Here is a 25,077-nt window from a genome sequence, read left to right on the forward strand (position 1 = left end):
GCCTTCTCCGATACTCTCCTGAGGATCCTAGTTTGGTCGTCTAATTTCCTTTCACACAACCTTGGATGTCCGTATCGGGGCTTTTTCGTCGGATTGTATTGACAATTTAGGCTCTTTTCTGTTTCCGTACCCCTTTTGCAATTCTTTGTTCGGTGCGAAAATGCATTGGCATTTTGGGAGGAATAGCATCGAAGCTGTGGATTGCCTTGTGGGGCTGTGACATCATTTTCCCAATAGGAATTCTTTCAAGCCCTGAGCACAGCTTCTCTTTCCAGTGGTTGGTGTGGGCTTGATCTTCCTTCTTCCATCTCTCGCCGTTTTGTGAGAACAGGTCCTTCCTTCCCTTCTGGGTTAGATGGACTCGTGGGTATCACTTCAGTGAATGGCATTGTCAGTGGGGGTGATAATTCCCTTCTCATTGGAAGACTTTGCTGTGAGTATTAGAAATGCAAGTGATTTCTCTTCCCCTTCCTCCCTGTCCATCTCTCAGAGCCACCGGGAAACAGAGGCCTCATCCAGGGTCACACAGGCCTGAGGGAGTGCAACTAGACTGTTGTTTCTTCAGGCCCTCAGTGCTGGACATCATCCGGGATACTCTGTGTGTGTCTTCCTCAGTCTGCTGTCCCTTCAGACCTTTCCCTAGTTTTCACAGGCTTGTCGTGTTGGTGTTCTTTGTCTGTTTGGAGACACATCCTTGAGAAGCTTTGTGTTTCCACTCATTCGTCTCGCGATGTATGACCTGTCTTTTGCTTTTGTAATGAGGTCTTTCCCACAGTAGATATCTTTGATTTTGCAAAGTCCACTGTATTCTCTGGGTTGTTTTGTGGGCTGCCTTTTTGTTTTGTGTGTGAAGACTCAAAGCACGTGTCCGGTTTCTGCTCATTGTTCTTCTAGATTTGTGACAAGTTTTCATGGAAACTTTGTCTAGGGATAACTGGAAGTGAACTCGGTGTAAGGTGTCAAGTCTCCATCTCCATTCATGTCATGCCCTGCAGTTTCCAATTCCCTGTTCCTGAGTGGTTTTGGAGACCTTGTGGGAAGTTTGGTTGCATCGGAGTTTGCGTTTCCACCTTGAGTAGATTCACACTGTTCTGCCCTCAGGGACACTGTCAAGGGGGAGTGAGGAGCAGCCTGCACTTCCAGCAGTGACCACACGGTGGGGCGAGTGCTGCTCTCCCCTCTGGGAGCCCCAGGCCACAGGCATCCCAGTGAGGAGCCAGCTCTGTGCTCGGCTGAAAGGAGTTAGACTCTCAGGAGCCTCTGAGCCCTTGCCTTTGGATCACCCAGGGTGGGCATTTGCTGTGACAGAAAAAAATTGCCCTGAATTCCATGGACGGAAGAGCCTGGCTGTGTAGAGTTCGTGAGTTGCCGTGAATCAGACACAACTGAGGACACAAAAATTCAATAGACTAAAACACTTTTTGGGGGTGGGGGGAGTGAAAGGGGGTGATGTGGGGTTTTTTGTCTTATATAATAGCCGAGGGAAATCTAGTTTAAACCTAAATTCACATAGATGGGAAAGGTATAGCTCTCCGTCACCCTATTAAAAAGAAAAAAAACGTCTTAACTTTTCTGAAAGCTTATTTAGTAGCTTCCTTGAGCAGTTCATTGTGAAGGATTTTTTTTTTTTTTTCTGTGACATTGGCCTCATTAAAAAGTACGGTTTGCCTTTACTGGATAATTTTGTTCATTGGTTTGTTAGGGAATCTTGGTAAGGTTTGAGTTTCCTGGGGAGTATGGTCACATGACCTGGCCCTGGCCAATCGGTGCGTTCCACCTCCCTGGCCACTGTGATTGGCTCCGGACTGGGGCAGTGCCCAATCGGGGCCCGGGGCCGGGCCTCACGTTGGAAGCCAGGGGAAGACGAGCTCTCGTCCTGCTGGGGTAGGGGAAGGGGTGGGGCCGGGGGAGGTCAGGCTCCAGCAGTGGGAGGGGCTTGAGGTCCGCCTGCGGCAGTTGGTGACCTTCCTGCTCCCCTCAGGGCAGAGCCGCCGGCCTGAGAATGAGGGCGCTGCTGAGCCCAGGGTCTGAGATGGCCCGCTGCTGCTGTGGTCCCAGAGCTCCACCAGAGACCTGAGGGAGGCCGTCTGCCCGTGAGTCCTCTCCCGCTTGTCTGTCAGCTTGTTTGAACCATGCTGGGTTTTCTGCCCAGCTGGCTAAGGGGAGTCCCTGGAAATGCAAGGGTGTGGGTTTTGGCAGACTTCAGGGAAGACATGCCAGATGAGCCTGGGAGACTCCAGCTTAATCTGGATTCAGGAGATATCTCTTCGGGCCAGCTAGTAATTGTAGGATAAGCCTAATGAGTCTTCACAGGATGAAGGGAGTAACGTGCCAAGGTAGCAATCGATGTCCTCATTCGAGAGGATGAAGCTGGTGCTCAGAGAAGGGGGGAACTTGGCCAGAGCAAGGAGGTGTGCACCCAGACAGAACCCCCAGATCCGGCCATTTGAGCTCAGGGAGGCCACTGGTGTGGCTTGTCCCTGTAGCAGGCGCCGAGGCACGCAGCCCACCCTGATTCCTGCGGGGGCCTGACTTGGGAAGTGCCATCTGGTAGCTTTGAGACTCACCAAACCAAATTGCACTGGAGAGAGGAAGGACACCTTCCTTCATCCACCCCCCACCCCCGCCGGATTCCCACATACCCTGACCCCTTTCTCTTGATTTCGGAGCCATTTCCAGAGTCCCGCTCATATGACCTCATTCGAAGTGCACTGTGGACGAGCTGCCATCTGCAGCTGCTACCACAGCAGCCAAGGGCTTTAGCTCCCGAGTACCTCCCTTCCTTTGGAACTTGGGGGCCCTCTACTCCCCACTTGCACACCACAGACCTTTGCTGAGGATTGTGGGGACCCTCACTCAGTTTGCAGCACGTTGTAGCCATCCCTGTCCTCTCAATACCTCCCTTGCCACTCAGCTTGTGAGCCCCTTTGGAGCAGCGTGGCCCACCTGGCTGCAACGGAAGAGACACAGCTGACAGTGAAACAACAGCTTAGATCTGACAGCCGGAAAGCTCTGTCAAAAGGGACCTCCCTCTTCACACCGTAGAGGCTGTAGGAGCCGCCAGGCTTTCGGAACCAGTGCTGGGGCCAAAATGACTCCACAGCCGTTTTCCTTCCTGGGGAGGGTTCTGGCTCGAGTGGGAATGGCTCAAGTCTCCTAAGGTTCTGAAAGCCCACTGTGTGCAGATTCACGGTACACAGAGAGGAGAAGGTGGAGTCCTGCCCTGGAGGTGCTCACAGCTCACGGATGAGCCAGGCAGGCAGGCAGGCAGGCAGGGCATGAGAACACCTGAGCTGCCTTCATGAGTGAATGGTGTGGGGGCAGAGGAAGAGAAGCCGGTCTGCTCCCTCATGTGGTGCCCAGGGCAGGTTGTCCCCAGAGGAAACCCTTACGACGGTGAGGACTCTCACTGCTGTTTCCCAAGGGGTTCCGTCGGTGCGTGTCTTCCCCGGAGCGGTCAGGCCGTCTCTAAAGTACACTGGCCATGGGCATTGCCTCTCCTTGGAACTTCCCACGTGTTTCTCTTTTTTATGGAACAGTGATTTTTCTAGAGGGGTTCTGGGCCACAAGGTTGTTGGGTCATTTTCTAGCCTTCTGTCGTGAAGAACGCTTTCCTGGGCGTTGGGGTGGTTTGTTGTTCCAGCTCCCTTTCTTGGCTTCTTTTGGGAGCTGGTGCAACAAGAGGAGCTCAGTCTCTGCCTTCTGGCTGAGATGTCACCCTTCAAACAGCAATGCCTGCCTGGAGATAATGATGGCATTTGCCAAAAGGGCTTCGTTTGGCACATGATATCTTGAAAGGACGTACACCGTCCTGTCAGCTATCAAAGGCTAGTTCAAATGACATAAAAATGAGAACTCTCCAATGGAGTCTTACAGTAGGTGGAGAGTCCGAAAGAAACTCCTTCAGTCATTTCACTGAGAGTCATTGATTGGGGACACCAAGAATATAGGAAGGAATGCAGAAAGAAAAGATGAAATTGTGTTCAGGATCGGGGGGAGGGATGAACAGGGCGTGCTTGCCTTGAATCCAGGCTTTGTTGGGGGGTGGGGCATAAAGATCAAACGGGTCTGAAACCACAAAGTGGTGATGGTAACACAGTATCACCAGTTACACAAGAGTGTTCCCAAATTGCAACAATGATGAAAAAGTTTACTAATCCCAACTTAACCAACAAAAATACAGGAAACCATACAAAAAATAAAACATCACCAGAAAGGTGGAAACAAACCAAATGCAAAGCAGTTCAGGGGAAAGGAACTCCATGTCCCCTGGGGGCAGACCGAGTTGACAGCGTCCACGGTGAGCCGACAGGGATGGAGGCGGCAGAGCCGACCGCTCCCCTGGACGTGGTGTTTCCGGCAAGGGCTCTGGGTCTCTGTCCAGAGCGGGGGCTCGTTCTTCCTGCAGGGGTGGGTGAGTCATCGTCGGCGTCTGGGTGTTGCGCGGGAGCCAGGGCAGGCTCTCCCTGCCGAGGCGGTGACTCCTCCTCTGCCTCGGGTTCTCCTGCCAAAGCCCGAGCAGGTACAGGTGCACGTGGAGGTGGAGGTTCTGGCTGAGGGGGTGGGACATCAGTGCCTGGGGCTGGGGGTCCTGCAGGCACGGAGATCCGATCTGCCCGGTGTGCTGGCCAGAACCCAGCTGGCCTGGTGTCTCTGCGAGGGCAAGTCTCGGTTCTCCATCTGCCCTCGGTGGATCCCTGGGTCCTGCACCTGGAGCCACCACCTCTGTAGGGACAGGTCTGGGAAGTGGAGCCTGGTTCCAGTTGGAGGCCAGTGCTAGAGCTGGGGGAGAAGCAAAGTTTGCCCACAGGCCAGCCTTGGCATGTGCGTATCCCGGGACAGAAAGCTTCCAAGAGATTCCCAAAGAATACCCAGGGTCGGATGTCTTTTGGGACTGAAGTGTGCAAGATGGGGGTGGGGGTGTGAGGCCAGCGCTTGCTGCAGGCCCAGCAGCATCTTTCGGGGACTCGTCCCTGTGTAGCTCAGCACCCCCTCCCCACACACTCCCGTGCACCAGCCCCAGCGTCCTCACCTCTGTGCTCTGGCGTGCTGGGCTCCAGGTCCTCCTGCTGCCTCAGAGGCTGGGGTTCTCGGGACTCTGGGTCGGAGCCGGGTGTGCTGAGCTCCGTGGCAGCCTCAGACTGGGCCGCCGGGTGTATCCTGTGTGGTGTCTCGGCAGCAGGCCTTCCCCGCCTCCGCTTCGCCCCCGGTGGGGCTGATGCCTCCGTGGGCACGCTCACCTGGAGCCTGCACTGGGCCTCAGGGGCGGGGGGGTGGTGCTCCGACCCCTCCCTCCGGGAGGTGGACGGGGTGTCCCCGTCCTCGGCCTCATCACGTGGGAAGCTCTGCAACGACAGTGACCGTCAGCCAGCCATGCTGGGAGTTTTCCGAGCTGGGCCTGGCCAGTGGAGCCGCTGCTTCTGCCTGCTCGAACTTCTCTTCCCAGAAGGGTCAGAGACGTGTGTCTGCTCAGATCCCCACCCGGGACGAAAGAGACCCACCTGAGGGTGTGAGGCCAGCCTGGGCGGCCGGCGCTGCCCGCACTCTCCCCATCCCAGCCAGCCTGCTCTCCCCTGGGGTGTGGACACAACTTGCCCGCAGGCTTCTGACCCCACATCCGCCTGGGCTTCCTTGAGGGAGACACACCCCGAGAAACCCGCATCCACACACACAGGCAAAGGACCCGGTGTTTCCGGGTGGCATGGGAGAGGTGGGCTGGCCCGGCCTGGGGCTCCCCGTGTTACCTTTCTGTTTCTCCGGGCAAAGGGCCAGAGGCCTCTCGGGGGTGCCCTGAGCCAACGTTGACAGGGTGCCCACGCACACTGCCTGTGACCTCTCCTGAGGCCCCGGCCTCTGGGCAGGGGCAAACAGCAGAACATCCTGGCAGCAAGTGATCTGGCTGGGGGCTCCTCTCCGCTCTGGAGGCCTGGATACCCGGGTTGCGGGTTCTGTTGGGTTCTGTTGCCGGCAGGTGACATCATTTCCTGGGGTTCGTGCTGAGGTCCCTTCCCCAAAACTTCCCAAGGGAATCTCTGGGTTTCTGACTGCTCGACCACCCCCCTTAGGCCATGTGCAGGCACAGTGACAGCCACACAGCCCAGCCCACAGCCCTGGGGAGGCCTGGGTGCAGCCAGGGCCTGAGCTCCGAGGACCCCGCTGCTCTCAGACCAGGCTCCTTCTTCTCATAAGTGGTGTGGCCCTGGACAAGCGTATGCCCCTCAGGGTTTCCCCAGTCTCTCCATCTGCAGAGTGGGGGTCATTCTCCCATCTGCTTCCTAGGTCTGTCGGCCTACGAGCAGCTCCATGCCTTTCCACCTGGGGCCGATATCACGTGGAGCTTGTGCGCTGAGACTTCAGAAAGAAAGACTCCATCCAGGGCTGACACAGCACAGAATGGGGCAGAACGAGGCCTGGATGCGCCGTGGTACCCAGGAAAAGGCACTCCCCCTCCTGAGTGTTTTGAGACCCCGCATCCAAGTTGGAGGACCGAAAGGAAGACTCGAAGGTCTCCCTCTCTTATAGAAAAGAGTAGCCAACTTTCTGGTCCTCTGTTTCCATTGAGATTCTGTTCAAGTGTCCCAGCTCGGCTTCTGCGGGTGGCTGAGCTTCTAATGGCTCCCTGCGTTCTTGTCTTTTCCTCTCCAAAGCTTCTGTCCTTTTCCCCCTTCTGGGGTGGATGGGCGCTGTCATTACTTCTACCTTCGAGACAGATTGATGAAACGTCTGGACCATCGACTCCATTCCTCTCTTTGGTTCCGTGTCTCTCTCTGGCTGTGTCCCTCTCTTTTCCCTTCTTGATTCAGTCTGTGTCTTCCTCTTTCTCTCTCGTGTGAGGATGGATGGATGCTAGGAATGCACATGTATGTGATTAGATGAGGGTTATGTTTTAGGGATAGGTTAGAGGGAGAGAAAGGCTTTAGGTCGGAGTTGGTCATGGGGGAAGGGTCAAGGGTGGTGGTGGTGTTTCTTGGAATCTGAGTGCTGTGCGTTCTTCGTCTCTTTCCATATGAACCCCTTCTCAGATACACCACTTGCAAGGAGTCTCTTATGTTCCGTTTCCCATCTTTTGCATTTCTGAATGCTTAGCTTCTCTGTTGTGAAGAGGTTCCATTGGATGGAAACCCATTGGCGTACTTCGTTTTCCTCTTTCCCTTACTTGAAGAGACCCATTTCTACCTCCGCCCAGCAAATGGCAAGGAGACTCTGATGTTAAGGAGCCTTTGACCTACGCTTCTTTCTAGCTGTCTCATGACATCAGTCTTTAGGGTGAGGTTTTTCCCCGATATTGAGGTGGTGTGAGATCAAAACCAATAGCGTTCTTCAGATGTAGCTGTCTGGTTTTCCCATGGACATTTATTGAAGAGGCTTTCTCGTTCCCATTTGGATATTCTCCCCTTTTGTGTCAGAGATGAGTTGACCATGGATGCCGGGGTTTGTTTCTGGACCCTCAACTTTATTCCATCGATCTGGATCTGTGTGTGTTGTTGTATTCCCAATAGCATACTGTCCTGCTGCTGCCGCTGCGCCTAAGTCACTTCAGTCGTGTCTGACTCTGCGCGACCCCATGGCCTGCAGCCTACCAGGCTCCTCCGTCCAGGGCGTTTTCCAGGCAAGAGTACTGGAGTGGGTCGCCATCGCCTTCTCCGATACTCTCCTGAGGATCCTAGTTTGGTCGTCTAATTTCCTTTCACACAACCTTGGATGTCCGTATCGGGGCTTTTTCGTCGGATTGTATTGACAATTTAGGCTCTTTTCTGTTTCCGTACCCCTTTTGCAATTCTTTGTTCGGTGCGAAAATGCATTGGCATTTTGGGAGGAATAGCATCGAAGCTGTGGATTGCCTTGTGGGGCTGTGACATCATTTTCCCAATAGGAATTCTTTCAAGCCCTGAGCACAGCTTCTCTTTCCAGTGGTTGGTGTGGGCTTGATCTTCCTTCTTCCATCTCTCGCCGTTTTGTGAGAACAGGTCCTTCCTTCCCTTCTGGGTTAGATGGACTCGTGGGTATCACTTCAGTGAATGGCATTGTCAGTGGGGGTGATAATTCCCTTCTCATTGGAAGACTTTGCTGTGAGTATTAGAAATGCAAGTGATTTCTCTTCCCCTTCCTCCCTGTCCATCTCTCAGAGCCACCGGGAAACAGAGGCCTCATCCAGGGTCACACAGGCCTGAGGGAGTGCAACTAGACTGTTGTTTCTTCAGGCCCTCAGTGCTGGACATCATCCGGGATACTCTGTGTGTGTCTTCCTCAGTCTGCTGTCCCTTCAGACCTTTCCCTAGTTTTCACAGGCTTGTCGTGTTGGTGTTCTTTGTCTGTTTGGAGACACATCCTTGAGAAGCTTTGTGTTTCCACTCATTCGTCTCGCGATGTATGACCTGTCTTTTGCTTTTGTAATGAGGTCTTTCCCACAGTAGATATCTTTGATTTTGCAAAGTCCACTGTATTCTCTGGGTTGTTTTGTGGGCTGCCTTTTTGTTTTGTGTGTGAAGACTCAAAGCACGTGTCCGGTTTCTGCTCATTGTTCTTCTAGATTTGTGACAAGTTTTCATGGAAACTTTGTCTAGGGATAACTGGAAGTGAACTCGGTGTAAGGTGTCAAGTCTCCATCTCCATTCATGTCATGCCCTGCAGTTTCCAATTCCCTGTTCCTGAGTGGTTTTGGAGACCTTGTGGGAAGTTTGGTTGCATCGGAGTTTGCGTTTCCACCTTGAGTAGATTCACACTGTTCTGCCCTCAGGGACACTGTCAAGGGGGAGTGAGGAGCAGCCTGCACTTCCAGCAGTGACCACACGGTGGGGCGAGTGCTGCTCTCCCCTCTGGGAGCCCCAGGCCACAGGCATCCCAGTGAGGAGCCAGCTCTGTGCTCGGCTGAAAGGAGTTAGACTCTCAGGAGCCTCTGAGCCCTTGCCTTTGGATCACCCAGGGTGGGCATTTGCTGTGACAGAAAAAAATTGCCCTGAATTCCATGGACGGAAGAGCCTGGCTGTGTAGAGTTCGTGAGTTGCCGTGAATCAGACACAACTGAGGACACAAAAATTCAATAGACTAAAACACTTTTTGGGGGTGGGGGGAGTGAAAGGGGGTGATGTGGGGTTTTTTGTCTTATATAATAGCCGAGGGAAATCTAGTTTAAACCTAAATTCACATAGATGGGAAAGGTATAGCTCTCCGTCACCCTAAAAAAAAAAAAAAAACGTCTTAACTTTTCTGAAAGCTTATTTAGTAGCTTCCTTGAGCAGTTCATTGTGAAGGATTTTTTTTTTTTTTCTGTGACATTGGCCTCATTAAAAAGTACGGTTTGCCTTTACTGGATAATTTTGTTCATTGGTTTGTTAGGGAATCTTGGTAAGGTTTGAGTTTCCTGGGGAGTATGGTCACATGACCTGGCCCTGGCCAATCGGTGCGTTCCACCTCCCTGGCCACTGTGATTGGCTCCGGACTGGGGCAGTGCCCAATCGGGGCCCGGGGCCGGGCCTCACGTTGGAAACCAGGGGAAGACGAGCTCTCGTCCTGCTGGGGTAGGGGAAGGGGTGGGGCCGGGGGAGGTCAGGCTCCAGCAGTGGGAGGGGCTTGAGGTCCGCCTGCGGCAGTTGGTGACCTTCCTGCTCCCCTCAGGGCAGAGCCGCCGGCCTGAGAATGAGGGCGCTGCTGAGCCCAGGGGCTGAGATGGCCCGCTGCTGCTGTGGTCCCAGAGCTCCACCCGAGACCTGAGGGAGGCCGTCTGCCCGTGAGTCCTCTCCCGCTTGTCTGTCAGCTTGTTTGAACCATGCTGGGTTTTCTGCCCAGCTGGCTAAGGGGAGTCCCTGGAAATGCAAGGGTGTGGGTTTTGGCAGACTTCAGGGAAGACATGCCAGATGAGCCTGGGAGACTCCAGCTTAATCTGGATTCAGGAGATATCTCTTCGGGCCAGCTAGTAATTGTAGGATAAGCCTAATGAGTCTTCACAGGATGAAGAGAGTAACGTGCCAAGGTAGCAATCGATGTCCTCATTCGAGAGGATGAAGCTGGTGCTCAGAGAAGGGGGGAACTTGGCCAGAGCAAGGAGGTGTGCACCCAGACAGAACCCCCAGATCCGGCCATTTGAGCTCAGGGAGGCCACTGGTGTGGCTTGTCCCTGTGGCAGGGGCCGAGGCACACAGCCCACCCTGATTCCTGCGGGGGCCTGACTTGGGAAGTGCCATCTGGTAGCTTTGAGACTCACCAAACCAAATTGCACTGGAGAGAGGAAGGACACCTTCCTTCATCCACCCCCCACCCCCGCCGGATTCCCACATACCCTGACCCCTTTCTCTTGATTTCGGAGCCATTTCCAGAGTCCCGCTCATATGACCTCATTCGAAGTGCACTGTGGACGAGCTGCCATCTGCAGCTGCTACCACAGCAGCCAAGGGCTTTAGCTCCCGAGTACCTCCCTTCCTTTGGAACTTGGGGGCCCTCTACTCCCCACTTGCACACCACAGACCTTTGCTGAGGATTGTGGGGACCCTCACTCAGTTTGCAGCACGTTGTAGCCATCCCTGTCCTCTCAATACCTCCCTTGCCACTCAGCTTGTGAGCCCCTTTGGAGCAGCGTGGCCCACCTGGCTGCAACGGAAGAGACACAGCTGACAGTGAAACAACAGCTTAGATCTGACAGCCGGAAAGCTCTGTCAAAAGGGACCTCCCTCTTCACACCGTAGAGGCTGTAGGAGCCGCCAGGCTTTCGGAACCAGTGCTGGGGCCAAAATGACCCCACAGCCGTTTTCCTTCCTGGGGAGGGTTCTGGCTCGAGTGGGAATGGCTCAAGTCTCCTAAGGTTCTGAAAGCCCACTGTGTGCAGATTCACGGTACACAGAGAGGAGAAGGTGGAGTCCTGCCCTGGAGGTGGTCACAGCTCACGGATGAGCCAGGCAGGCAGGCAGGCAGGCAGGCAGGGCATGAGAACACCTGAGCTGCCTTCATGAGTGAATGGTGTGGGAGCAGAGGAAGAGAAGCCGGTCTGCTCCCTCATGTGGTGCCCAGGGCAGGTTGTCCCCAGAGGAAACCCTTACGACGGTGAGGACTCTCACTGCTGTTTCCCAAGGGGTTCCGTCGGTGCGTGTCTTCCCCGGAGCGGTCAGGCCGTCTCTAAAGTACACTGGCCATGGGCATTGCCTCTCCTTGGAACTTCCCACGTGTTTCTCTTTTTTATGGAACAGTGATTTTTCTAGAGGGGTTCTGGGCCACAAGGTTGTTGGGTCATTTTCTAGCCTTCTGTCGTGAAGAACGCTTTCCTGGGCGTTGGGGTGGTTTGTTGTTCCAGCTCCCTTTCTTGGCTTCTTTTGGGAGCTGGTGCAACAAGAGGAGCTCAGCCTCTGCCTTCTGGCTGAGATGTCACCCTTCAAACAGCAATGCCTGCCTGGAGATAATGTTGGCATTTGCCAAAAGGGCTTCGTTTGGCACATGATATCTTGAAAGGACGTACACCGTCCTGTCAGCTATCAAAGGCTAGTTCAAATGACATAAAAACGAGAACTCTCCAATGGAGACTTACAGTAGGTGGAGAGTCCGAAAGAAACTCCTTCAGTCATTTCACTGAGAGTCATTGATTGGGGACACCAAGAATATAGGAAGGAATGCAGAAAGAAAAGATGAAATTGTGTTCAGGATCGGGGGGAGGGATGAACAGGGCGTGCTTGCCTTGAATCCAGGCTTTGTTGGGGGGTGGGGCATAAAGATCAAACGGGTCTGAAACCACAAAGTGGTGATGGTAACACAGTATCACCAGAGTTACACAACAGTGTTCCCAAATTGCAACAATGATGAAAAAGTTTACTAACTTAACCAACAAGTTCCCAACTTAACCAACAAAAATACAGGAAACCATACAAAAAATAAAACATCACCAGAAAGGTGGAAACAAACCAAATGCAAAGCAGTTCAGGGGAAAGGAACTCCATGTCCCCTGGGGGCAGACCGAGTTGACAGCGTCCACGGTGAGCCGACAGGGATGGAGGCGGCAGAGCCGACCGCTCCCCTGGACGTGGTGTTTCCGGCAAGGGCTCTGGGTCTCTGTCCAGAGCGGGGGCTCGTTCTTCCTGCAGGGGTGGGTGAGTCATCGTCGGCGTCTGGGTGTTGCGCGGGAGCCAGGGCAGGCTCTCCCTGCCGAGGCGGTGACTCCTCCTCTGCCTCGGGTTCTCCTGCCAAAGCACGAGCAGGTACAGGTGCACGTGGAGGTGGAGGTTCTGGCTGAGGGGGTGGGACATCAGTGCCTGGGGCTGGGGGTCCTGCAGGCATGGAGATCCGATCTGCCCGGTGTGCTGGCCAGAACCCAGCTGGCCTGGTGTCTCTGCGAGGGCAAGTCTCGGTTCTCCATCTGCCCTCGGTGGATCCCTGGGTCCTGCACCTGGAGCCACCACCTCTGTAGGGACAGGTCTGGGAAGTGGAGCCTGGTTCCAGTTGGAGGCCAGTGCTAGAGCTGGGGGAGAAGCAAAGTTTGCCCACAGGCCAGCCTTGGCATGTGCGTATCCCGGGACAGAAAGCTTCCAAGAGATTCCCAAAGAATACCCAGGGTCGGATGTCTTTTGGGACTGAAGTGTGCAAGATGGGGGTGGGGGTGTGAGGCCAGCGCTTGCTGCAGGCCCAGCAGCATCTTTCGGGAACTCATCCCTGTGTAGCTCAGCACCCCCTCCCCACACACTCCCGTGCACCAGCCCCAGCGTCCTCACCTCTGTGCTCTGGCGTGCTGGGCTCCAGGTCCTCCTGCTGCCTCAGAGGCTGGGGTTCTCGGGACTCTGGGTCGGAGCCGGGTGTGCTGAGCTCCGTGGCAGCCTCAGACTGGGCCGCCGGGTGTATCCTGTGTGGTGTCTCGGCAGCAGGCCTTCCCCGCCTCCGCTTCGCCCCCGGTGGGGCTGATGCCTCCGTGGGCACGCTCACCTGGAGCCTGCACTGGGCCTCAGGGGCGGGGGGGTGGTGCTCCGACCCCTCCCTCCGGGAGGTGGACGGGGTGTCCCCGTCCTCGGCCTCATCACGTGGGAAGCTGTGCAACGACAGTGACCGTCAGCCAGCCATGCTGGGACTTTTCCAAGCTGGGCCTGGCCAGTGGAGCCGCTGCTTCTGCCTGCTCGAACTTCTCTTCCCAGAAGGGTCAGAGACGTGTGTCTGCTCAGATCCCCACCCGGGACGAAAGAGACCCACCTGAGGGTGTGAGGCCAGCCTGGGCGGCCGGCGCTGCCCGCACTCTCCCCATCCCAGCCAGCCTTCTCTCCTGGGGTGTGGACACAACTTGCCCGCAGGCTTCTGACCCCACATCCGCCTGGGCTTCCTTGAGGGAGACACACCCCGAGAAACCCGCATCCACACACACAGGCAAAGGACCCGGTGTTTCCGGGTGGCATGGGAGAGGTGGGCTGGCCCGGCCTGGGGCTCCCCGTGTTACCTTTCTGTTTCTCCGGGCAAAGGGCCAGAGGCCTCTCGGGGGTGCCCTGAGCCAACGTCGACAGGGTGCCCACGCACACTGCCTGTGACCTCTCCTGAGGCCCCGGCCTCTGGGCAGGGGCAAACAGCAGAACATCCTGGCAGCAAGTGATCTGGCTGGGGGCTCCTCTCCGCTCTGGAGGCCTGGATACCCGGGTTGCGGGTTCTGTTGGGTTCTGTTGCCGGCAGGTGACATCATTTCCTGGGGTTCGTGCTGAGGTCCCTTCCCCAAAACTTCCCAAGGGAATCTCTGGGTTTCTGACTGCTCGACCACCCCCCTTAGGCCATGTGCAGGCACAGTGACAGCCACACAGCCCAGCCCACAGCCCTGGGGAGGCCTGGGTGCAGCCAGGGCCTGAGCTCCGAGGACCCCGCTGCTCTCAGACCAGGCTCCTTCTTCTCATAAGTGGTGTGGCCCTGGACAAGCGTATGCCCCTCAGGGTTTCCCCAGTCTCTCCATCTGCAGAGTGGGGGTCATTCTCCCATCTGCTTCCTAGGTCTGTCGGCCTACGAGCAGCTCCATGCCTTTCCACCTGGGGCCGATATCACGTGGAGCTTGTGCGCTGAGACTTCAGAAAGAAAGACTCCATCCAGGGCTGACACAGCACAGAATGGGGCAGAACGAGGCCTGGATGCGCCGTGGTACCCAGGAAAAGGCACTCCCCCTCCTGAGTGTTTTGAGACCCCGCATCCAAGTTGGAGGACCGAAAGGAAGACTCGAAGGTCTCCCTCTCTTATAGAAAAGAGTAGCCAACTTTCTGGTCCTCTGTTTCCATTGAGATTCTGTTCAAGTGTCCCAGCTCGGCTTCTGCGGGTGGCTGAGCTTCTAATGGCTCCCTGCGTTCTTGTCTTTTCCTCTCCAAAGCTTCTGTCCTTTTCCCCCTTCTGGGGTGGATGGGCGCTGTCATTACTTCTACCTTCGAGACAGATTGATGAAACGTCTGGACCATCGACTCCATTCCTCTCTTTGGTTCCGTGTCTCTCTCTGGCTGTGTCCCTCTCTTTTCCCTTCTTGATTCAGTCTGTGTCTTCCTCTTTCTCTCTCGTGTGAGGATGGATGGATGCTAGGAATGCACATGTATGTGATTAGATGAGGGTTATGTTTTAGGGATAGGTTAGAGGGAGAGAAAGGCTTTAGGTCGGAGTTGGTCATGGGGGAAGGGTCAAGGGTGGTGGTGGTGTTTCTTGGAATCTGAGTGCTGTGCGTTCTTCGTCTCTTTCCATATGAACCCCTTCTCAGATACACCACTTGCAAGGAGTCTCTCATGTTCCGTTTCCCATCTTTTGCATTTCTGAATGCTTAGCTTCTCTGTTGTGAAGAGGTTCCATTGGATGGAAACCCATTGGCGTACTTCGTTTTCCTCTTTCCCTTACTTGAAGAGACCCATTTCTACCTCCGCCCAGCAAATGGCAAGGAGACTCTGATGTTAAGGAGCCTTTGACCTACGCTTCTTTCTAGCTGTCTCATGACATCAGTCTTTAGGGTGAGGTTTTTCCCCGATATTGAGGTGGTGTGAGATCAAAACCAATAGCGTTCTTCAGATGTAGCTGTCTGGTTTTCCCATGGACATTTATTGAAGAGGCTTTCTCGTTCCCATTTGGATATTCTCCCCTTTTGTGTCAGAGATGAGTTGACCATGGATGCCGGGGTTTGTTTCTGGACCCTCAACTTTATTCCATCGATCTGGATCTGTGTGTGTTGTTGTATTCCCAATAGCATACTGTCCTGCTGCTGCCGCTGCGCCTAAGTCACTTCAGTCGTGTCTGACTCTGCGCGACCCCATGGCCTGCAGCCTACCAGGCTCCTCCGTCCAGGGCGTTTTCCAGGCAAGAGTACTGGAGTGGGTCGCCATCGCCTTCTCCGATACTCTCCTGAGGATCCTAGTTTGGTCGTCTAATTTCCTTTCACACAACCTTGGATGTCCGTATCGGGGCTTTTTCGTCGGATTGTATTGACAATTTAGGCTCTTTTCTGTTTCCGTACCCCTTTTGCAATTCTTTGTTCGGTGCGAAAATGCATTGGCATTTTGGGAGGAATAGCATCGAAGCTGTGGATTGCCTTGTGGGGCTGTGACATCATTTTCCCAATAGGAATTCTTTCAAGCCCTGAGCACAGCTTCTCTTTCCAGTGGTTGGTGTGGGCTTGATCTTCCTTCTTCCATCTCTCGCCGTTTTGTGAGAACAGGTCCTTCCTTCCCTTCTGGGTTAGATGGACTCGTGGGTATCACTTCAGTGAATGGCATTGTCAGTGGGGGTGATAATTCCCTTCTCATTGGAAGACTTTGCTGTGAGTATTAGAAATGCAAGTGATTTCTCTTCCCCTTCCTCCCTGTCCATCTCTCAGAGCCACCGGGAAACAGAGGCCTCATCCAGGGTCACACAGGCCTGAGGGAGTGCAACTAGACTGTTGTTTCTTCAGGCCCTCAGTGCTGGACATCATCCGGGATACTCTGTGTGTGTCTTCCTCAGTCTGCTGTCCCTTCAGACCTTTCCCTAGTTTTCACAGGCTTGTCGTGTTGGTGTTCTTTGTCTGTTTGGAGACACATCCTTGAGAAGCTTTGTGTTTCCACTCATTCGTCTCGCGATGTATGACCTGTCTTTTGCTTTTGTAATGAGGTCTTTCCCACAGTAGATATCTTTGATTTTGCAAAGTCCACTGTATTCTCTGGGTTGTTTTGTGGGCTGCCTTTTTGTTTTGTGTGTGAAGACTCAAAGCACGTGTCCGGTTTCTGCTCATTGTTCTTCTAGATTTGTGACAAGTTTTCATGGAAACTTTGTCTAGGGATAACTGGAAGTGAACTCGGTGTAAGGTGTCAAGTCTCCATCTCCATTCATGTCATGCCCTGCAGTTTCCAATTCCCTGTTCCTGAGTGGTTTTGGAGACCTTGTGGGAAGTTTGGTTGCATCGGAGTTTGCGTTTCCACCTTGAGTAGATTCCCACTGTTCTGCCCTCAGGGACACTGTCAAGGGGGAGTGAGGAGCAGCCTGCACTTCCAGCAGTGACCACACGGTGGGGCGAGTGCTGCTCTCCCCTCTGGGAGCCCCAGGCCACAGGCATCCCAGTGAGGAGCCAGCTCTGTGCTCGGCTGAAAGGAGTTAGACTCTCAGGAGCCTCTGAGCCCTTGCCTTTGGATCACCCAGGGTGGGCATTTGCTGTGACAGAAAAAAATTGCCCTGAATTCCATGGACGGAAGAGCCTGGCTGTGTAGAGTTCGTGAGTTGCCGTGAATCAGACACAACTGAGGACACAAAAATTCAATAGACTAAAACACTTTTTGGGGGTGGGGGGAGTGAAAGGGGGTGATGTGGGGTTTTTTGTCTTATATAATAGCCGAGGGAAATCTAGTTTAAACCTAAATTCACATAGATGGGAAAGGTATAGCTCTCCGTCACCCTATTAAAAAGAAAAAAAACGTCTTAACTTTTCTGAAAGCTTATTTAGTAGCTTCCTTGAGCAGTTCATTGTGAAGGATTTTTTTTTTTTTTTCTGTGACATTGGCCTCATTAAAAAGTACGGTTTGCCTTTACTGGATAATTTTGTTCATTGGTTTGTTAGGGAATCTTGGTAAGGTTTGAGTTTCCTGGGGAGTATGGTCACATGACCTGGCCCTGGCCAATCGGTGCGTTCCACCTCCCTGGCCACTGTGATTGGCTCCGGACTGGGGCAGTGCCCAATCGGGGCCCGGGGCCGGGCCTCACGTTGGAAGCCAGGGGAAGACGAGCTCTCGTCCTGCTGGGGTAGGGGAAGGGGTGGGGCCGGGGGAGGTCAGGCTCCAGCAGTGGGAGGGGCTTGAGGTCCGCCTGCGGCAGTTGGTGACCTTCCTGCTCCCCTCAGGGCAGAGCCGCCGGCCTGAGAATGAGGGCGCTGCTGAGCCCAGGGTCTGAGATGGCCCGCTGCTGCTGTGGTCCCAGAGCTCCACCAGAGACCTGAGGGAGGCCGTCTGCCCGTGAGTCCTCTCCCGCTTGTCTGTCAGCTTGTTTGAACCATGCTGGGTTTTCTGCCCAGCTGGCTAAGGGGAGTCCCTGGAAATGCAAGGGTGTGGGTTTTGGCAGACTTCAGGGAAGACATGCCAGATGAGCCTGGGAGACTCCAGCTTAATCTGGATTCAGGAGATATCTCTTCGGGCCAGCTAGTAATTGTAGGATAAGCCTAATGAGTCTTCACAGGATGAAGGGAGTAACGTGCCAAGGTAGCAATCGATGTCCTCATTCGAGAGGATGAAGCTGGTGCTCAGAGAAGGGGGGAACTTGGCCAGAGCAAGGAGGTGTGCACCCAGACAGAACCCCCAGATCCGGCCATTTGAGCTCAGGGAGGCCACTGGTGTGGCTTGTCCCTGTAGCAGGCGCCGAGGCACGCAGCCCACCCTGATTCCTGCGGGGGCCTGACTTGGGAAGTGCCATCTGGTAGCTTTGAGACTCACCAAACCAAATTGCACTGGAGAGAGGAAGGACACCTTCCTTCATCCACCCCCCACCCCCGCCGGATTCCCACATACCCTGACCCCTTTCTCTTGATTTCGGAGCCATTTCCAGAGTCCCGCTCATATGACCTCATTCGAAGTGCACTGTGGACGAGCTGCCATCTGCAGCTGCTACCACAGCAGCCAAGGGCTTTAGCTCCCGAGTACCTCCCTTCCTTTGGAACTTGGGGGCCCTCTACTCCCCACTTGCACACCACAGACCTTTGCTGAGGATTGTGGGGACCCTCACTCAGTTTGCAGCACGTTGTAGCCATCCCTGTCCTCTCAATACCTCCCTTGCCACTCAGCTTGTGAGCCCCTTTGGAGCAGCGTGGCCCACCTGGCTGCAACGGAAGAGACACAGCTGACAGTGAAACAACAGCTTAGATCTGACAGCCGGAAAGCTCTGTCAAAAGGGACCTCCCTCTTCACACCGTAGAGGCTGTAGGAGCCGCCAGGCTTTCGGAACCAGTGCTGGGGCCAAAATGACTCCACAGCCGTTTTCCTTCCTGGGGAGGGTTCTGGCTCGAGTGGGAATGGCTCAAGTCTCCTAAGGTTCTGAAAGCCCACTGTGTGCAGATTCACGGTACACAGAGAGGAGAAGGTGGAGTCCTGCCCTGGAGGTGCTCACAGCTCACGGATGAGCCAGGCAGGCAGGCAGGCAGGCAGGGCATGAGAACACCTGAGCTGCCTTCATGAGTGAATGGTGTGGGGGCAGAGGAAGAGAAGCCGGTCTGCTCCCTCATGTGGTGCCCAGGGCAGGTTGTCCCCAGAGGAAACCCTTACGACGGTGAGGACTCTCACTGCTGTTTCCCAAGGGGTTCCGTCGGTGCGTGTCTTCCCCGGAGCGGTCAGGCCGTCTCTAAAGTACACTGGCCATGGGCATTGCCTCTCCTTGGAACTTCCCACGTGTTTCTCTTTTTTATGGAACAGTGATTTTTCTAGAGGGGTTCTGGGCCACAAGGTTGTTGGGTCATTTTCTAGCCTTCTGTCGTGAAGAACGCTTTCCTGGGCGTTGGGGTGGTTTGTTGTTCCAGCTCCCTTTCTTGGCTTCTTTTGGGAGCTGGTGCAACAAGAGGAGCTCAGTCTCTGCCTTCTGGCTGAGATGTCACCCTTCAAACAGCAATGCCTGCCTGGAGATAATGATGGCATTTGCCAAAAGGGCTTCGTTTGGCACATGATATCTTGAAAGGACGTACACCGTCCTGTCAGCTATCAAAGGCTAGTTCAAATGACATAAAAATGAGAACTCTCCAATGGAGTCTTACAGTAGGTGGAGAGTCCGAAAGAAACTCCTTCAGTCATTTCACTGAGAGTCATTGATTGGGGACACCAAGAATATAGGAAGGAATGCAGAAAGAAAAGATGAAATTGTGTTCAGGATCGGGGGGAGGGATGAACAGGGCGTGCTTGCCTTGAATCCAGGCTTTGTTGGGGGGTGGGGCATAAAGATCAAACGGGTCTGAAACCACAAAGTGGTGATGGTAACACAGTATCACCAGTTACACAAGAGTGTTCCCAAATTGCAACAATGATGAAAAAGTTTACTAATCCCAACTTAACCAACAAAAATACAGGAAACCATACAAAAAATAAAACATCACCAGAAAGGTGGAAACAAACCAAATGCAAAGCAGTTCAGGGGAAAGGAACTCCATGTCCCCTGGGGGCAGACCGAGTTGACAGCGTCCACGGTGAGCCGACAGGGATGGAGGCGGCAGAGCCGACCGCTCCCCTGGACGTGGTGTTTCCGGCAAGGGCTCTGGGTCTCTGTCCAGAGCGGGGGCTCGTTCTTCCTGCAGGGGTGGGTGAGTCATCGTCGGCGTCTGGGTGTTGCGCGGGAGCCAGGGCAGGCTCTCCCTGCCGAGGCGGTGACTCCTCCTCTGCCTCGGGTTCTCCTGCCAAAGCCCGAGCAGGTACAGGTGCACGTGGAGGTGGAGGTTCTGGCTGAGGGGGTGGGACATCAGTGCCTGGGGCTGGGGGTCCTGCAGGCACGGAGATCCGATCTGCCCGGTGTGCTGGCCAGAACCCAGCTGGCCTGGTGTCTCTGCGAGGGCAAGTCTCGGTTCTCCATCTGCCCTCGGTGGATCCCTGGGTCCTGCACCTGGAGCCACCACCTCTGTAGGGACAGGTCTGGGAAGTGGAGCCTGGTTCCAGTTGGAGGCCAGTGCTAGAGCTGGGGGAGAAGCAAAGTTTGCCCACAGGCCAGCCTTGGCATGTGCGTATTCCGGGACAGAAAGCTTCCAAGAGATTCCCAAAGAATACCCAGGGTCGGATGTCTTTTGGGACTGAAGTGTGCAAGATGGGGGTGGGGGTGTGAGGCCAGCGCTTGCTGCAGGCCCAGCAGCATCTTTCGGGGACTCGTCCCTGTGTAGCTCAGCACCCCCTCCCCACACACTCCCGTGCACCAGCCCCAGCGTCCTCACCTCTGTGCTCTGGCGTGCTGGGCTCCAGGTCCTCCTGCTGCCTCAGAGGCTGGGGTTCTCGGGACTCTGGGTCGGAGCCGGGTGTGCTGAGCTCCGTGGCAGCCTCAGACTGGGCCGCCGGGTGTATCCTGTGTGGTGTCTCGGCAGCAGGCCTTCCCCGCCTCCGCTTCGCCCCCGGTGGGGCTGATGCCTCCGTGGGCACGCTCACCTGGAGCTTGCACTGGGCCTCAGGGGCGGGGGGGTGGTGCTCCGACCCCTCCCTCCGGGAGGTGGACGGGGTGTCCCCGTCCTCGGCCTCATAACGTGGGAAGCTCTGCAACGACAGTGACCGTCAGCCAGCCATGCTGGGAGTTTTCCGAGCTGGGCCTGGCCAGTGGAGCCGCTGCTTCTGCCTGCTCGAACTTCTCTTCCCAGAAGGGTCAGAGACGTGTGTCTGCTCAGATCCCCACCCGGGACGAAAGAGACCCACCTGAGGGTGTGAGGCCAGCCTGGGCGGCCGGCGCTGCCCGCACTCTCCCCATCCCAGCCAGCCTGCTCTCCCCTGGGGTGTGGACACAACTTGCCCGCAGGCTTCTGACCCCACATCCGCCTGGGCTTCCTTGAGGGAGACACACCCCGAGAAACCCGCATCCACACACACAGGCAAAGGACCCGGTGTTTCCGGGTGGCATGGGAGAGGTGGGCTGGCCCGGCCTGGGGCTCCCCGTGTTACCTTTCTGTTTCTCCGGGCAAAGGGCCAGAGGCCTCTCGGGGGTGCCCTGAGCCAACGTTGACAGGGTGCCCACGCACACTGCCTGTGACCTCTCCTGAGGCCCCGGCCTCTGGGCAGGGGCAAACAGCAGAACATCCTGGCAGCAAGTGATCTGGCTGGGGGCTCCTCTCCGCTCTGGAGGCCTGGATACCCGGGTTGCGGGTTCTGTTGGGTTCTGTTGCCGGCAGGTGACATCATTTCCTGGGGTTCGTGCTGAGGTCCCTTCCCCAAAACTTCCCAAGGGAATCTCTGGGTTTCTGACTGCTCGACCACCCCCCTTAGGCCATGTGCAGGCACAGTGACAGCCACACAGCCCAGCCCACAGCCCTGGGGAGGCCTGGGTGCAGCCAGGGCCTGAGCTCCGAGGACCCCGCTGCTCTCAGACCAGGCTCCTTCTTCTCATAAGTGGTGTGGCCCTGGACAAGCGTATGCCCCTCAGGGTTTCCCCAGTCTCTCCATCTGCAGAGTGGGGGTCATTCTCCCATCTGCTTCCTAGGTCTGTCGGCCTACGAGCAGCTCCATGCCTTTCCACCTGGGGCCGATATCACGTGGAGCTTGTGCGCTGAGACTTCAGAAAGAAAGACTCCATCCAGGGCTGACACAGCACAGAATGGGGCAGAACGAGGCCTGGATGCGCCGTGGTACCCAGGAAAAGGCACTCCCCCTCCTGAGTGTTTTGAGACCCCGCATCCAAGTTGGAGGACCGAAAGGAAGACTCGAAGGTCTCCCTCTCTTATAGAAAAGAGTAGCCAACTTTCTGGTCCTCTGTTTCCATTGAGATTCTGTTCAAGTGTCCCAGCTCGGCTTCTGCGGGTGGCTGAGCTTCTAATGGCTCCCTGCGTTCTTGTCTTTTCCTCTCAAAGCTTCTGTCCTTTTCCCCCTTCTGGGGTGGATGGGCGCTGTCATTACTTCTACCTTCGAGACAGATTGATGAAACGTCTGGACCATCGACTCCATTCCTCTCTTTGGTTCCGTGTCTCTCTCTGGCTGTGTCCCTCTCTTTTCCCTTCTTGATTCAGTCTGTGTCTTCCTCTTTCTCTCTCGTGTGAGGATGGATGGATGCTAGGAATGCACATGTATGTGATTAGATGAGGGTTATGTTTTAGGGATAGGTTAGAGGGAGAGAAAGGCTTTAGGTCGGAGTTGGTCATGGGGGAAGGGTCAAGGGTGGTGGTGGTGTTTCTTGGAATCTGAGTGCTGTGCGTTCTTCGTCTCTTTCCATATGAACCCCTTCTCAGATACACCACTTGCAAGGAGTCTCTCATGTTCCGTTTCCCATCTTTTGCATTTCTGAATGCTTAGCTTCTCTGTTGTGAAGAGGTTCCATTGGATGGAAACCCATTGGCGTACTTCGTTTTCCTCTTTCCCTTACTTGAAGAGACCCATTTCTACCTCCGCCCAGCAAATGGCAAGGAGACTCTGATGTTAAGGAGCCTTTGACCTACGCTTCTTTCTAGCTGTCTCATGACATCAGTCTTTAGGGTGAGGTTTTTCCCCGATATTGAGGTGGTGTGAGATCAAAACCAATAGCGTTCTTCAGATGTAGCTGTCTGGTTTTCCCATGGACATTTATTGAAGAGGCTTTCTCGTTCCCATTTGGATATTCTCCCCTTTTGTGTCAGAGATGAGTTGACCATGGATGCCGGGGTTTGTTTCTGGACCCTCAACTTTATTCCATCGATCTGGATCTGTGTGTGTTGTTGTATTCCCAATAGCATACTGTCCTGCTGCTGCCGCTGCGCCTAAGTCACTTCAGTCGTGTCTGACTCTGCGCGACCCCATGGCCTGCAGCCTACCAGGCTCCTCCGTCCAGGGCGTTTTCCAGGCAAGAGTACTGGAGTGGGTCGCCATCGCCTTCTCCGATACTCTCCTGAGGATCCTAGTTTGGTCGTCTAATTTCCTTTCACACAACCTTGGATGTCCGTATCGGGGCTTTTTCGTCGGATTGTATTGACAATTTAGGCTCTTTTCTGTTTCCGTACCCCTTTTGCAATTCTTTGTTCGGTGCGAAAATGCATTGGCATTTTGGGAGGAATAGCATCGAAGCTGTGGATTGCCTTGTGGGGCTGTGACATCATTTTCCCAATAGGAATTCTTTCAAGCCCTGAGCACAGCTTCTCTTTCCAGTGGTTGGTGTGGGCTTGATCTTCCTTCTTCCATCTCTCGCCGTTTTGTGAGAACAGGTCCTTCCTTCCCTTCTGGGTTAGATGGACTCGTGGGTATCACTTCAGTGAATGGCATTGTCAGTGGGGGTGATAATTCCCTTCTCATTGGAAGACTTTGCTGTGAGTATTAGAAATGCAAGTGATTTCTCTTCCCCTTCCTCCCTGTCCATCTCTCAGAGCCACCGGGAAACAGAGGCCTCATCCAGGGTCACACAGGCCTGAGGGAGTGCAACTAGACTGTTGTTTCTTCAGGCCCTCAGTGCTGGACATCATCCGGGATACTCTGTGTGTGTCTTCCTCAGTCTGCTGTCCCTTCAGACCTTTCCCTAGTTTTCACAGGCTTGTCGTGTTGGTGTTCTTTGTCTGTTTGGAGACACATCCTTGAGAAGCTTTGTGTTTCCACTCATTCGTCTCGCGATGTATGACCTGTCTTTTGCTTTTGTAATGAGGTCTTTCCCACAGTAGATATCTTTGATTTTGCAAAGTCCACTGTATTCTCTGGGTTGTTTTGTGGGCTGCCTTTTTGTTTTGTGTGTGAAGACTCAAAGCACGTGTCCGGTTTCTGCTCATTGTTCTTCTAGATTTGTGACAAGTTTTCATGGAAACTTTGTCTAGGGATAACTGGAAGTGAACTCGGTGTAAGGTGTCAAGTCTCCATCTCCATTCATGTCATGCCCTGCAGTTTCCAATTCCCTGTTCCTGAGTGGTTTTGGAGACCTTGTGGGAAGTTTGGTTGCATCGGAGTTTGCGTTTCCACCTTGAGTAGATTCCCACTGTTCTGCCCTCAGGGACACTGTCAAGGGGGAGTGAGGAGCAGCCTGCACTTCCAGCAGTGACCACACGGTGGGGCGAGTGCTGCTCTCCCCTCTGGGAGCCCCAGGCCACAGGCATCCCAGTGAGGAGCCAGCTCTGTGCTCGGCTGAAAGGAGTTAGACTCTCAGGAGCCTCTGAGCCCTTGCCTTTGGATCACCCAGGGTGGGCATTTGCTGTGACAGAAAAAAATTGCCCTGAATTCCATGGACGGAAGAGCCTGGCTGTGTAGAGTTCGTGAGTTGCCGTGAATCAGACACAACTGAGGACACAAAAATTCAATAGACTAAAACACTTTTTGGGGGTGGGGGGAGTGAAAGGGGGTGATGTGGGGTTTTTTGTCTTATATAATAGCCGAGGGAAATCTAGTTTAAACCTAAATTCACATAGATGGGAAAGGTATAGCTCTCCGTCACCCTATTAAAAAGAAAAAAAACGTCTTAACTTTTCTGAAAGCTTATTTAGTAGCTTCCTTGAGCAGTTCATTGTGAAGGATTTTTTTTTTTTTTTCTGTGACATTGGCCTCATTAAAAAGTACGGTTTGCCTTTACTGGATAATTTTGTTCATTGGTTTGTTAGGGAATCTTGGTAAGGTTTGAGTTTCCTGGGGAGTATGGTCACATGACCTGGCCCTGGCCAATCGGTGCGTTCCACCTCCCTGGCCACTGTGATTGGCTCCGGACTGGGGCAGTGCCCAATCGGGGCCCGGGGCCGGGCCTCACGTTGGAAGCCAGGGGAAGACGAGCTCTCGTCCTGCTGGGGTAGGGGAAGGGGTGGGGCCGGGGGAGGTCAGGCTCCAGCAGTGGGAGGGGCTTGAGGTCCGCCTGCGGCAGTTGGTGACCTTCCTGCTCCCCTCAGGGCAGAGCCGCCGGCCTGAGAATGAGGGCGCTGCTGAGCCCAGGGTCTGAGATGGCCCGCTGCTGCTGTGGTCCCAGAGCTCCACCAGAGACCTGAGGGAGGCCGTCTGCCCGTGAGTCCTCTCCCGCTTGTCTGTCAGCTTGTTTGAACCATGCTGGGTTTTCTGCCCAGCT

The 25,077-nt window shown here is 54.6% G+C and overlaps 1 protein-coding gene and 2 long non-coding RNA genes across 3 annotated transcripts in view; 1 reads left to right on the plus strand and 2 right to left on the minus strand.

Annotated features, from left to right (window-relative positions):
• The window catches only part of LOC145530002 (uncharacterized), a 1,493,464-nt gene that overhangs the window by 227,202 nt on the left and 1,241,185 nt on the right, over positions 1 to 25,077 (plus strand). The window contains exons 31-34 of the long non-coding RNA XR_014071397.1: positions 1,982 to 2,093; positions 9,616 to 9,727; positions 17,270 to 17,381; positions 24,905 to 25,016. This is a non-coding gene — a long non-coding RNA (uncharacterized LOC145530002). The remainder of the gene's footprint in view (positions 1 to 1,981; positions 2,094 to 9,615; positions 9,728 to 17,269; positions 17,382 to 24,904; positions 25,017 to 25,077) is intronic.
• LOC145529989 (uncharacterized) lies at positions 1,888 to 5,914 on the minus strand. Its single transcript, XM_081550767.1, has 3 exons — positions 5,745 to 5,914; positions 5,033 to 5,345; positions 1,888 to 4,782 (listed from the first exon to the last, which is right to left on the minus strand). The coding sequence occupies exons 1-3, from the start codon at positions 5,877 to 5,879 to the stop codon at positions 4,154 to 4,156; spliced, it is 1,077 nt and encodes a 358-aa protein (XP_081406893.1). The 5' UTR covers positions 5,880 to 5,914; the 3' UTR covers positions 1,888 to 4,153.
• On the minus strand, positions 19,408 to 21,208 carry LOC145530018 (uncharacterized). Its single transcript, XR_014071416.1, has 2 exons — positions 20,321 to 21,208; positions 19,408 to 20,070 (listed from the first exon to the last, which is right to left on the minus strand). It is a non-coding gene; the product is annotated as an uncharacterized LOC145530018 (long non-coding RNA).

Source organism: Giraffa tippelskirchi, chromosome 12, assembly GCF_054371585.1.
Source record: "Giraffa tippelskirchi isolate mGirTip1 chromosome 12, T2T-mGirTip1v1.2.pri, whole genome shotgun sequence".
In the NCBI taxonomy this organism is placed as follows: domain Eukaryota; kingdom Metazoa; phylum Chordata; class Mammalia; order Artiodactyla; family Giraffidae; genus Giraffa; species Giraffa tippelskirchi.